Source organism: Geotrypetes seraphini, chromosome 19 (genome assembly GCF_902459505.1).
Source record: "Geotrypetes seraphini chromosome 19, aGeoSer1.1, whole genome shotgun sequence".
NCBI lineage: Eukaryota > Metazoa > Chordata > Amphibia > Gymnophiona > Dermophiidae > Geotrypetes > Geotrypetes seraphini.
Window position 1 is genome coordinate 5,676,565 of NC_047102.1, and position 14,181 is coordinate 5,690,745.

The window sequence follows — 14,181 nt, forward strand, 5'->3', positions numbered from 1 at the left end:
ATGAAAATTGGGTCTATTGTTTAGCTGAATTGGGATTTGTTGGAAATCCATTTTTGTGAATTCTTTTGTTTGATTAAGAAACTTTAAGACAGGTGAAAAGAAGAAAAGCAAAGTCAGGATGGTGTAAATGGTGTGTGCGAAATTAAGATTAGGACGTCTTGAAAGAATTATAGAGCAGTGATTTTTGGCGGCGCTCTCGGGAGGCGACCGAAGGAGCGCGCAAAGGAGGCGTGCGCCGCAAAGGATCTTGTTTTATAGTGCATGCGCTGACCTGAGTAGGGGAGGAGTCCGGCGGGCCGCCGCTTCGCGGCGGCAGAGGTGAGAAGAGCAGACAAACTATAAAATAAAGTAAGACAGTAAATAAAAAGCCTAAAAAGATAAAATAATTAAAACCAGTACAGTTACAATAAAATGCTTTCTTCATGCATCCAAGAGGTGAAGTGGGTAACAGTGCTCAGATTCAGTGATGTCACAATGGCTTGATTGTCCTGTACTTGGCTCAGTTCTCAGTTCAACCAACCAATAGAGAATGACATGGGGACAAATTTTTCCCCGTTCCCGCGGGAACTTATTTTCCCATTCCTTCCACGTGAGTTCTTTTCCTGTCCCTGCCCCATTTAAAATGATAAGTGTTCGAGGCTTGTGCAGTTAAGGCAGAACTTACATGAATGGGATTGGGACAGGATGGAGAAATTGAGTTCCTGCGGGGACAAATTTGTCCCTGTTTCATTCTCTACCAACCAACTTCCTAAATTCTGAGCGTTATTTTGCCACTGTAGCTGGAAAGAGTGTGAGCTTATTTTAAGTGCCAATTTGCAGAAACATAAAGTTCTTTGTTTGGCATTGTTTTAGATCATTCTCTTCTTGGTTGGGCTGAGAACTTTCCAGCACCCTCTTGTAGCTGTGTCCGGAGATGAAATGGGCGTTGGACCATCTCACCTCACAGGTCTTGTTCCAAAATGCTGACTGGAAGAGAGAGATGAAGAGTTGAGAGACTCCTGTCAAGGACAGGCCGACTGCCTCCCACCCACTGTGTGTGTATCCTATTTAAAGATCCACCCTGCTATACTTTCCTCTCTGCAGGGGTCACAGTCAGCATCAGTGGCAGGTTCTGTCCAGGCGCGGCTCTCTGAGTGTGTGAATGTTGCAGCCTCTAGCTGTGTTTTACAGGCAGTCACTGGGAGCCAGCTCAGAGGTAGCTTCTCATGTTGTGAGGGGGCTGCCTTAAGTTCCCTCAGACCCTTTTTGTGTGAGTGTACAAATGCAGGTTTGGACAGAAGTAGATAAAAATGGGTAAAAGATAGCCTTCTTTGGACATTGCTCCAAAAAGCTCTGCACGGGGCAGCTGGCTGGTCCCTCCGTACTGAAACGCATTTGATTGTGGCTAGTGGGATCTTTCCAAGCATTGGATCAGGATGGATTTGAATGACACAGCTTCCCCCAAAACACGCATGGATTGTGGCTGCATGCCAGGTAAGTCCATAGGAGACCTTTGAAAGAGAGGTGCTGGGGACCTTGGAGGCCCAAAAGAAAAGGCAACGTTACAGCCAGAAAGGGATTATATTTGTGTTGATTGCATGAGTTTGTTTCCCCCTCAGGAAGTAATCAAATGTGTGTCAACTATATTCTGCATTTAGATGTGTAGTCAATCTGTATTCATACTTTTCTTTTCATTCCCTGAGGTCATAAGTGCTTAGTAAGCAAATGCCTAATTATTTTGAGCAGTCATATAGCTCAACCAAGAAAGTATTTCTTTGTGACAAATAAGACGTTTAGGGCTCAGTTCTGAAGTCCAGTGTGGTTTTACAGTTCTGCAGGTGGTACTGAGCTGTCACTTTGAACTGTAATGTACATCAGTGGGAGATCTAAAAGGGAGTGCTTGGGACATCTGCCTATACACAGCTAGAGGTTTTTTTGGGGGGAATTCTTTTTCTTTTCTTTTTTTTGTTAAAAGACACATGATTCCCAGTTTTGTTTGTTCACAGTCAGAAGTCTTCCCATTAAATTTACAGAAACTGGGGGGAGAGAGAGGGAGGGCTTAACACGGTCAACACATTCCTCATTGCACACAAATGAATTAAAAAGATAATGCTGTCCTTTCCAATGTCCGTGCTTTGCAATAAATATGCCAGACCCAACTCGTTGATGCTAATAATAGACACACACAGCCCTTTCACTTCCTAGGGCTTTTTTTTTTTTTTTTTCCAATTCTAATTCCCACAGAGACTTATCCCGATGATTGCTTGTTTAAACGACCAGAGATTTCACTGGAGTTCAGCCCATTTCTAAAAGTAACATTTTACATACACGATATCACAGGCCAGTCAGAGCGTCTCACAAATGCTTAAAAAGCAGGCACGTCGGCATTCAGTTTGATGGAAAACAGCTGCGACTTGGACCAAAATATTAATCTTTTCTTATATGAGCAGTAGGCCTCTTCCCCAGTTTCTAATTTTAGAGTTAATGAATATAAACTTCTATGGCATTTACAAAACTAGTGAGAGAGGAAGGGTCAGTAGCGGAGCTGTTCCACAGAATTAGAGGGTCTCTCCATAAGGGTGAGTTCTTAGGTTTGACACCTTGAGGGGGTGCTGAAAAGGTCTCGGCCCAACCAACCAATTTCCTAAATTCTGAGCTGTTACTTTGCCACTGTAGCTGAAGAGTGTTATCTGATTTCATTAATCCCCCCCCCTCCTAACCCTTTTACTAAACCGCAATAGTGGTTATTAGTGCAGGGAGCCATGCTGAATGCTCCGCACTGCTCCCGACATCCATAGGAACTCTATGAGCAGCGCTCAACATTCAGTGCAGCTCCCTGCACTAATAACCACTATTGCAGTTTAGTGAAACGAAATTCTCTGTTTTTTATATTGTTTAATATCATTGATTGAACCATATCCACGTCATTCTCTTCTACATTGGGCTGAGAACTTTTCAGCACCCCCTGGTAGTGTGAAGTTTCTCTCTCTGGTAGCCAGAGCTTAGATTGTGATGTCATAATACCTCATTCTACCAATAAGAGCCAACCTAATCAGTGATGTCACAATGGCTTCATTGTCCTATACTTGGCTCACTTTTATTACATATGAGGGGATGCTGAAAAGTTCTCAGCCCACCAACCAACTTCCTAAATTCTGAGCGTTATTTTGTAACTGTAGCTGAAAAAAGTGTTATCTTATTTCCTTAAGTACCAATTTGCAGAAACAAAATTCTATGTTTTGACATTGTTTCAGATCATTGATTGAACCACATTCACCTCATTCTCTTCTTGGTTGGGCTGAGAACTTTTCAGGACAAAATTTACATAGAGCTGTACCTCCTCTCCCACGACATTCATTCTTTCTTCAAGTTCAGTGAAAACAATTCGACCAAGTATTTTTGGATATGAGATGACAATCTCAGGGGGAGACAGAGGAGTTGTTGAAGGTTTTGGGTTTTTTTTAAATTTTAAGCTAAATAATTGCCTGATTTTTTTGATAGCCTCCCATTGCCTGTTCCTTCATCCATCCTACAGCCCATTAAATGTAACTTGAAATTTCCAGATAAACTTGCTGCTCTCACTTCATCCCACTGTGAAATCTTTTTCTGATTTTCTGGATTCGGCCTGCTCTCCTTCTTTCCTGAGATGCCAGAACCTCCAACCCTTGTTCCTCTTTCAGTGCCCCCTGAACCACAGGAGACATCATTTTGAGTGTCCTCTGAGGAAACGGGAGTGATAAGCATCAGGCTGTCCTTCCTCTTCTAACATTAGGCAAGGAAATCCCATTGGAAAAATAGCTGCTCTGACCTCATCTCTTTCAGCTAAGTACCACCCATGCCCTTTAGAGCCTGACGGGGATATGAAGGTTCAGAGAGACAAGCTTGGGGTGCTTCCAGTTTGGTAACAAGGGTCTCTCACCCGCTCTGCAACCCTGGATAAGAAGCACTTTGTTTTGAAATCATATAACAGACTTCCAAGGGATTTCAGCAGCACATTAGTAACATACTGTATATACTAACACAGTGAAGGATGGCAGATAAAGACCAAAATGCCCCATTATAATCTGCCCAGTTAAGGTTTGTGCACTTAGGAAGATGTGTATATAAATTCTCACACACCACTCAACAAGGTTGTCGTCTCCCCACATCTTTCACCTGCTCTGTATCCTTCTCAACATATACAAAATTGGTTACATAGAAACATGATGACAGATAAAAGCCAAATGGCCCATCCAGTCCACCCATTTGCAGTGTCAACTTTCTCCTCCTCTCCCTATAGGCTAAGGCTCCAGGGGTTGCTGAAAAGTATTGTGAGGTCATAGAGCATTATTGTTATAAGCTATCTCCTCTCCCTAAAAGATCCCACCTGCCTGTCTCACACTTTTTTGAATTCAGACACAATCTTTGTCTCCACTACCTCTATCAGGAGACTATTCCATACATCTACCACTTATCTATAAAAAAAGGTATTCCCTTAGATTACTCCTGAGTCTAGTGCCTTTTAACTTCATTCTATGCCCTCTCATTCCAGAACTTCCTTTCAAATGAAAAAGACTCGACTCATGTGCTCTATTTCCCCTCTCCCACTTTCCTCCAAAGTATACATATTGAGATCTTTAAGTCTGTCCCTGTATGCCTTATGACTAAGACCATCAACCATTTTAGTAGCCTTTCTCTGGACTGACTCCATCCTTTTTATATCATTTTGAAGGTGTTGCCTCCAGAATTGTACACAATATTCTAAATGAGGTCTCACCAGAGTCTTATACAAGGGCATTAATACCTCCTTTTTCCTACTGGCCATACCTCTTCCTATGCAACCTAGCATCTTTCTAGCTTTCGCCATCACCTTTTCAATCTGTTTGGCCACCTTAAGATAATCACATACAATCACATCCTAGTCTCGTCTTCTGTCGTGCACATAAGTTCTTCACCCCCTAAACTGTACCATTTCCTCTGGTTTTTGCAGCCCAAATGCATGTCCTTGCATTTCTTAGCATTATATCTTAGCTGCCAGATTGCAGACCATTCTTCAATCTTTGCTAGGTATTTCCTCAGGATGTCTACTGTGTTGCAGATTTTGGTATTATCCAAAAAGAGGCAAATCTTAACAGACAGCCCTTCAGTGATATCACTTACAAAAATGTTAAAAAGAACAGGCCCAAGAACTGAACTTTGAGGCACACCACTGGTAACTTCCCTTTCCTCAGAGCAATCTCCATTGAGCACTATCCTCTGTCACTTTCCAGTCAACCGGTTCCTAACCCAGACCATTTCTTTGGGCCCATACCGAAGATGCTCATTTTATTTATTAGTTGGGATGTAGTTAGGTACTTGGGACCTGGGTTGGCCACTATTGAAAACAGGATACTGGACTTGATGGATCTTCAGTCTGCCCCAATATGGCAATTTTTATGTTCTTATGCCTGCGTGGAACACTGTCAAAGGCTTTGCTAAAATCTAAATACATCACATCTAGTGCACTCCCTCTATCCAATTCTCTGGTCACCTAGTCAAAGAAATTGATCAGATTTGTCTGACAAGACCTGCTTCTAGTGGGTTACATATGATGCTCTCCATTACATCTTCTTAAAGGTCAATTTAGGCCTTGTCATCAACATTCAGGGTAACACCTGCATCAGATCTGATCTCCCTAGGCTCACTGAAGCTTGGATTTAACTATGGCCCCTCCAAGCAGGTCTACCAATCTTCCTGGAGACCAAATGCTATTAAACTGCTGCTGGTAGGATTGCAACTCTCACTCTGTGTGCAATACCCTAAATGTCTTCTAAAACAGTGTTTCTCAACCTTTTCAAGCCAAGTACCCCCTAAGCCTAACAAATACCAACTGAGTACCCCCGGCCAAACTCCGCCCCTGACTCCACCCCCATAATAATAATTGTAATGCTATTTCTTCCATCCATTTTTCATATATACACAATATAATCATATTAATACATAATGGTAACCACAAAATTAAAAAAACAACAACAAAGCACACTGTACGCAGAGAAAATGTTAATTTATCATTTATATTTGGGGGTTTTCAAAGATGTCAGGGCAGCTGACTTTAAATATGCAATGTCACCTCAGTAACAACTATAGAAAAAATAGACAAATACAGTGCAAAATATAGACAGCAGATATAAATTCTCAAAACTGACACTGAGGAGAACCTTACAAAATGTAGAGGCAAGACCATATTAAAAATTGAACAATTGGAGGAGAGAGAAAGAGCGGGATTTGGAGGAGCTAGTTACCTGGGTCAGCAACTGGTCCCACTGACGTCAGCAACCAAAGAAATGACAGCAGCTTCCTGCAGTGCAGCTGCAGAACACAGCCAAAGGGGCATGACCTAAGGGGCTTGCCAGGCCCCTTCGGAGCCCAGGTGGGCCAGGTACTGAATTGGAAGGTGATAGACTATGCTGACTAGAAGTACTCTTTTCTTCTTTTTTTTATATGGGCAAAAGGAAAGCTAGAACTAAACATTTATCAACACTGTCAAAGGCAGTAGAGAGAATTTAGTGCTTATATCTAAGGCCGTATCCACCTTATCTCCCTCTACTGGTAATGACTCAGGAGCTTCATTAAGTTCAAAGGAAAGGCATTCCCTGCCCCATCTCTGTCTTTCCTATTATCTCCTCAAAGGGTTTTGTTTCCAACAGGTTTTTCCCCCGTGGAGGTACTTTAACAGCACAAAGTTCTAATCTAAAGGAATTTGTTTCTGATGGGATTTGAAGCCTGTAGACTTCTCAGAGGGTTTCTTCTAATGGACATTTGGAAAGTGGTTAAAAGAACTGAAGTAATGTTAAAAGGTCCAGTACAATAGCTCTGGTTATTTTCTCACTAAGTAGTCTCTAAAATGGACAATATAGATAATAGGAGACATCAACTGGATAATTAAAAAAAAAAAAATGGAATCACAAATGGTTGATTTTCAGCAAGTTAGGCAGGTGCAAAAAAAATGGAAAATTAGGCTAGAGCAACCAATTTGAGATTCTTAAATTTTCCAGTTTGTCCAGTTTTGTCAGCTGAGATATTGTTGCAAAAATGCTTCAAGGAAATGTTGGTGTTGACTAATGCAGATACTTGAAGTATTGCTATAAGTAAGCTTTATTATTTACTTCAGAAAACATCACAGGAAACATAGCCAAGTCAGAACTCCTTATCTTTCTACCTAAACCTGCCTCTCCTCCCCCTAGCTTCTCTGTTTTGGCAGATAATGCTCTCATCCTCCCTGTCTCATTGGATCGTCTTTGAGTTGTCTCTGTCCTTTTCTTCGCGAATCCAACAAACTGCCCAAACTGGAGTTTCCTTTCTAAGTACACTGCCCTCGTCACCTATTGCCTGGAATAGTGTAATGTGCTTCTTGCGGGTCTCCTGCTAATCCATCCCCCACTTCCCTTTAAACTGTTCAGAATTCTGCTGTATGCCTTGTATTCTGTCGGGGTCATTATGCTCATATTACCCCCTCTCCTCAAGTCACTTCATGGGCTCTCTGTCCGCTTCCGCATACAGTTCAAACTCCTCTTACTGATCTACAAGTTCCTTAATATCTCTCCTCTCTTCTCTCTCCCTACACTCCATCTCGGGAACTCCATTCTTCAGGTAAGCCTCTCTTGTCTGTACCCTTCTCCTCTTCTGCCAACTCTGCCCCTTCTGCATTGCTGCGCTGTATGCCTGGAACCACTTGCATGAATAAATGTGCCAGACTCCATCTCTGGCAGAATTCAAATCCAGGCTGAAAGCCCACTTTTTGAAAGCTGCATTTATGTCATAATGCTTCCAACTTGTAATACACTATAATCTGTTTCTCGTTCCCTCTGTAGTCTTCATTGCTTTGTATTTCCCTTCATGAGCAGCATACAGTATATTGATTCACCCTATATCCTATGGGCTCCTTTTATCAAGCCACAGTAGCAATTTAACACGCGTAATAGTGCGTGTTAAACCGCCGGCCGCGCTAGCCGCTAACACCTGCCTTGAGCAGGCGGTAGTTTTTTGGCCAGTGCGGGGGTTAGCGTGTGATTAAAAGTCGCGCGTGCTAACCCTGCAAGCGCGGTTTGATAAAAGGAGCCCTATGTGTCTGTCATAATTCAATTTTAAGCTCTTTCAAGCAGGGGCCATCTCGTGCGTGCATCTGATAAAATTATAAAAATAATAAATAATAATAATAGTAGTAGAAGAAACATGGGGTACCTTAAAGCAACCAGAAATTGCATCTTCAGGCATTAGAGAACTGGTTAATTAAACTGTTTTCTAAGAAACTTCTCAAGATGAAATTTTTTCTGTGTTATACTCTCTGGGTTTCCTTTGTCTCTCCGATGGATAAGGTTATGATACCGACTAATTACTTTAGAGAAAAAAAAACTTCCTTTTTTGTGGAGGGAAAATCCAAATATTTCCTGGTGTGTCTAGAATAAGCTTCAAAAAACCAAAAATATTACCAATAAAATAGGAAACTAAACCAGAATAATTGGTTTATAAAAAACAACTTTTAACTCCCGACAAGAATGACACCTGCAGTTTAAATTTAGCAAGAATGAAATTATACAAATGATAGAAATAATGGGATTTCAGTACGGGCTCAGTCAACCCTTCGAATCATAAATAGGTGACTAGCACCAGACCAACAGTTAAATGAACCCTGCCCCGTACATCATCAGTTCCCCTATTTCAAAACAGATTTATTATGCAAATAAATATAAAGTGTAGGTATGCATGCTTTAAATCCCCGAAAATCAATCAATAGCAGCATATGAAAAAATCAAAAAGAAAAATGCAAAAAAAGTCACAAGTATCAAACAGCTCAAATGTAGTTCAACGTAACTGAATCCTCTCAGGTTCATCAGGAGTGGGTTAATTTGCTACAGTGAATGCTAGATTTTGACTGGCGACGAATGCTGCCCGATTCAGGGAAAGTTTTTTTCGATTCGATTCAGCCTATTGAATCAATTTTTGTGGTTCGATTTGATTCACTTTTCCTGCCCAATCGGGTCATTTTCTCCAAACATCCTGGCAGATGAGGAAAATGTTTGAAGTACCTGTATGTAAGTCCCAATCCCTCTCCCTATAGGGCTCATTTTCAAAGCATTTGGTACTTTGGGTATCTAAGTGCTTTGAAAATGAGCCTCCATGTGTATTAAGCTGAAATAGAGGGGAGTGGGGCGACATCACGTCTCCTTCTAACCTTTTTAATTACAACTTTCTTCTCAGAGCTTTTCTTCTATTAATCGCCAGCGTGACTCCAGACATGACATTCGCTAAACAGAGACTGGTTTTCAGACTAAGTAATAAAAACATTTGCTTTGTTAAACTGGCCAGAAAAAAAAAAAAAGTTTGCCATTCAGCCAAGGCAGAAATTTTAAACCAGTAGTGTCACATGCATTTCTCTGTTGGACAAATATAAAAAGGAAGGCAATATAGCGGGTTAAAAATCACAAGGGCCCATAGAGAGTTTGCAATCATGAAATCCTATGTGGAAGTACCACTGCCCGCATTGAAACACTATATAACAACATTTTAATTTTTTTGTTCCTAGGTAAGAAATGTTCTTTCTTAATTGCCTATGTCACTAACCCTTCCTTTTATGAATCCGCTTTAGGCTTTTTTATCACCGGCCATGGCATATGCCATGCCATGCTCATATGCTTATGAGCATTGGAGCTAATACCATCATGGCTGACGTTGAAAAAAAAACCGGCTTCATAAAAGGGGGTCTAAAGTATAGAAAATGGCTTTCATTCCCCTCAAACTTAGCTTCTGAAGCATGTACAAAGATGCCCATCAACACAAGGCACATGGCTTTCACAATGAAAAAACCCATACTTTATCCATCTCTGGGACCATTTACCTGTATCTTCCTTTCCTTGTTAACCCATTAATTTTTTAACCCTAGAAACAACATGATGACAGATAAAGGCCAAATGGCCCATCTGCGGCATCTACTATCTCCTCCTCTCCCTATTGGCTAAGGCTCTTAACATTTGCATTATCCTCTTCCTATAGGCCAGGGATAGGCAATTCCAGTTTTTGAGAGCATATTTAGCGTGGATATCCTGAAAACCTGACCTGCCTGTGGCTCTCGAGAACCGGAATTTCCTACCCCTGCTATAGGCTAAGGCTCTTTACACCTGCATTGTGAAGTCATAGAACTTTAGTAACATAGAAACATGATGGCAGATAAAGGCCAAATGACCCATCCAGTCTGCCCATCTACAGCATCCACTAACTCTTCCTCTTCTTAAGAGATCCTGCGTGCCTGTCCCATGCTTTCTTGAACTAAAATATGTAAAGGGGGTAATTACTGAAGCGCATCCTCAACAAATCCCTTCCAATTAAGACTAGCCTAATCATGTAACTTAATTGTCAGGAATAGCCTGTAGAAACAAATAAGCCTTTAATCTTTTATCTAAAAAGACAACATGAAGGAATTTGTCTCAACTTTACTCTTGGAAGTGAATTCCAAAGAACAAGACCAGTAATTGAAAAAATCCTGGAACATCTAACAAAGATTTATCAGATCATCTCAACTGACATGCCAGTTGATACAATTGCATTGAAAAAGCAATACTCAACGGTATATTATCATTTAGGGGCTCATGAACTAATCTTAAAGTGAATGCACCATGTAATGAGGAGCCAGCGTAATCTCATCAAAATGTGAGACTCCACATAATAATCAGGTCATCGCGTTTTACGGAAAGCATGCAAAATATACATTATACTAATCACAATGTGGCATTGTTAAGCTTTGAATCCAAAAACTATTCATGCAAGACGAATAGCAGACATTTGTTTCATCAACAAAACTTGCACCAGAACAAAAAAAAATTGCAAAACATTCATGTACAGTCTGTATTGCACAAGGGGATGGTTTCCCGCAGTTATCCGTGGGGACGGGAACGGTGACGAATTCTGTCACCGTGTCATTTTCTAGAGCAAAGCCAATGAGGGGGCAGACCACATTTGGCGAACTGAGCAGATGCTGCGGAATCAATGCCTCTCTACTGCTGTGCAGTGAAACCAGCCTATTCCAGACCTCTGGAGAGCCCGGGAAGTAACATGAAGAGTGTACCATCTGTGCACTGATTAAAAAAACAGAAAGGGAATCCCTCTCTCTGCATATAAAATCTAAGCCTCAGCGTTTCTTTGGCCAAGATCTGCTATCCTGACTGTATTTAACCTTGCTGGCGGCTGCTTTGTAGAGCAGGGAACCCTGTCAGGGGGTAATTCATACTTAACTGGCCGCACCACTTGAAAACCAATGTCTCCAGCTGTCCTGTGAGAACAGCAAAGATACTGCATGTGCTTCTGACACCCCGGGAAGAGACCACTCTCACCATAGCGGGAGTCATAACTGAGAATTAATGAAATGAAATGGCACCAATTTTGCAACTAGTAAATCCTCTAAACACGCATTCATTTTCCTTCTGCATTTCTTCCCTTTCAAGTAATTGCCAGCTTAATTTCTGAGCATATCACACCAGTATGCTAATAATAATCCCCTGAACTCAGGGAGGCAGCTCTGTCTTGTTGGTTGTTATAAATTTATTAAATGCATTTGATATACCACTAAGGGTTTGCATATAGGCATCTAAGCAGTATACATATTAAAATTTTAAAATGAGGCAGGAAAGGGGTGAATGAGAGAGCTGGGTGATACTGGGGTCAACCGACTATAGAAGGAAAAGACTCCATAAAGAGGTGGGTTTTGAGTTGTTTCTTAAAAGGTGCAACAGTCGGCTGGTTTTTGACATTGGTGGGGGGAACATCATTCCAGAGTTTGTGTCCTAGGAAACTGAAAGCAGAGACAGGTGAAGGCTGGACAATTGAGGATAGATGAGAAGGTTATTATTGGCTGAGTGAAGGAAACAGAGAGGTGTGTACGGAATAAGAAGCTTGTTGAGATAGGAGGGGACAGTAGGAAGATGGGATTTTTGCAAACCGCTGCAAGTGTTAGAGCAGATGTTTATAAATGTATTAAAATCTTATTTATTTATTTATTCAATTTTCTATCCTGTTCTCCCAGGGGAGCTCAGAATGGCTTACATGGATTTATTCAGGTACTCAAGTAGTTTTCCCTGTCTGTCCCTTTGGGCTCACAATCTATCTAATGTACCTGGGGTAATGGGGGATTAAGTGACTTGCCCAGGGTCACAAGGAGCAGCGTGGGCTTGAACCACAACCTCAGGGTGCTGAGGCTGTAGCTTTAACCACTGCACCACTCTAGAAATCAAAATGTAGCAAAAGTGATCCAAGTGTAGGACAATCCGGCCATTGTGACATCACTGATGAGGTTGGCTTTATTGATGGAATGAGACATTATGATGTCACAATACCAGCTCTGGTTACCAGAGACATAAACTTTTCACACTATTTATTTATTCAATTGTCTATATTGTTCTCCCAGGGGAGCTCAGAACCATTTACATGCATTTATTCAGGTACTCAAGCATTTTCCCTGTCTATCCTGATGGGCTCACAATCTATCTAATGTACCTGGGGCAATGGGGGACCAAGTGACTTGCCCAAGGTCACAAGGAGTAGCGTGGATTTGAATCCACATCTTCAGGGTGCTGAGGCTGTGAATTCTAGAAGAATTTTGTATTTCACCTGGGTAATGATGTGGAGCCAGTGCTCAGAATGAAGAAGAGCAGTGGCATGGTCAAAATGGTGCACTAAGTACAGCAGTATGATTTCTCTGGATAGTATTAATTGTAAGAAATGTTGAAAGAGTAGAGAGGAATACCTGCATAAAAGAAATTGAAGTAATCAAGGTGACAGTCTAACAAAAAGCAAGGGAGATGTCTTTCCAACCAATGAAAGAGCAGAGCCAGGCAGCAGAAGACAGACCAAGCCACATTGGTTTTGGAAACGGTCCAACCAGCAAAGGAAAGCCATACAGACCTGACAGAGTTCAAGGTGTCAGCGGATTCCCATTCAACCAGGATTCCTTCAGAGTGCTTTTATGTTAGCGCATTTTGAATGCTCTAGACAAGTGTCCCCTGAGGAAGGCGTCTTCAGTATGCCGAAACTAGGATCCTTGTTGGGACCAAAGTTTTGAATAAACACTCTATCATTGGTTGAAAAGACGTCTCCCTTGCCTTTTGTTAGACTGTCTATATCCTAAGGTGAGGTGTTCTTCTTTTTGCCTATCAGTAATCAAGGTGAGACATAATGAGGGCCCGAATAAGCACACAAAGAAGTGCTGTAGGGAGGAAGAGGCAAGCGGCACTTCTCCATGGACAAGCAGTATAAGTCAGCCCCACTTTTGGTGATGTCATCTACGTTCCCAATTCGGAATTGCTCTCCCAGAGCTCAGGTGAGGTTTTTGGGAGCCTCATCTGAGCGGCACAAATCTGGGGAAGTGTGAAGGAAGAATGTAGAAGTCTGGAGGCTTGAAGGTGAGTTTTGAATTGAAAAAAAACAAACACTGAGGATTTTAACTGAATCCTTGTATTGTAAGATTTAGCCATTGATGGAGAGTATGTGTGTGGGGGGTTAGAAAAGAAAATAGACTCACATTTTGTTGAACTTAGGACATTTGAGCCACTCTTTGACACAAGTAAGGATTGGGAGGGCTTCAATGGCTGGGAGGGTGTAGATGGACTGGAGTGAGCTTTGACGGAGACTTCAGTAGTTGGAACCTAAGAACAGTACCAGGCAGAGCTTTGGATTCTTGCCCAGAAATAGATTGAATCAGGTTGGGCAGACTAGATGGAACATTCGGGTCTTTATCTACCATCATCTACTATGTTACAATTGTTGAGTCTATAGGTATCCTGACAGATGTCACTTCAGACAGAAGCTCTAGGCTGGCCTCAATAAGGTTAGTTTGCTCACCTTACTCCGGTTTTACCCGTACAGGATTCATGAGGCCCTGGAACTGCAAAATCCCTGAATGGATTAGGGAAGAAGCAGCGGCACCCTGCTGACCTGGAGCCCTTTGCAGCCCCAGCTTGAAATATCAGCATCACAATGCTGGTTTTAGAAAAAGAAAGTCACAAGTTTTGTTAGAAAAGTAAAGCTCTCAAGTTGGAGATGTTTATGTTTCAGAACAGAGATATTCTGCAGATGTTCCAGGTGTGTTAATGGTCCGGAGATCGCACCGTCGTATTTAGCAACTTTGACAAACACGCTGCACTCGGCGATCATTTCCTCTGCTCTATATAAACAACTGTTTCTCAGCTTCCTTCTCAT

General features: G+C 41.7%; 1 protein-coding gene across 3 annotated transcripts in view; it reads left to right on the plus strand.

Annotated features, from left to right (window-relative positions):
• Positions 1-1,168: 1,168 nt before the first annotated feature.
• The window catches only part of ANO1 (anoctamin 1), a 140,558-nt gene continuing 127,545 nt past the window's right edge, over positions 1,169-14,181 (plus strand). The window contains exon 1 of one of the 3 annotated variants that reach the window (XM_033928134.1): positions 1,169-1,473. In XM_033928134.1, the coding sequence (XP_033784025.1) occupies positions 1,416-1,473 (58 nt within the window). In that variant the 5' untranslated portion in view covers positions 1,169-1,415. The remainder of the gene's footprint in view (positions 1,474-14,181) is intronic. The other 2 variants (XM_033928132.1, XM_033928133.1) reach the window with 2 other exon arrangements.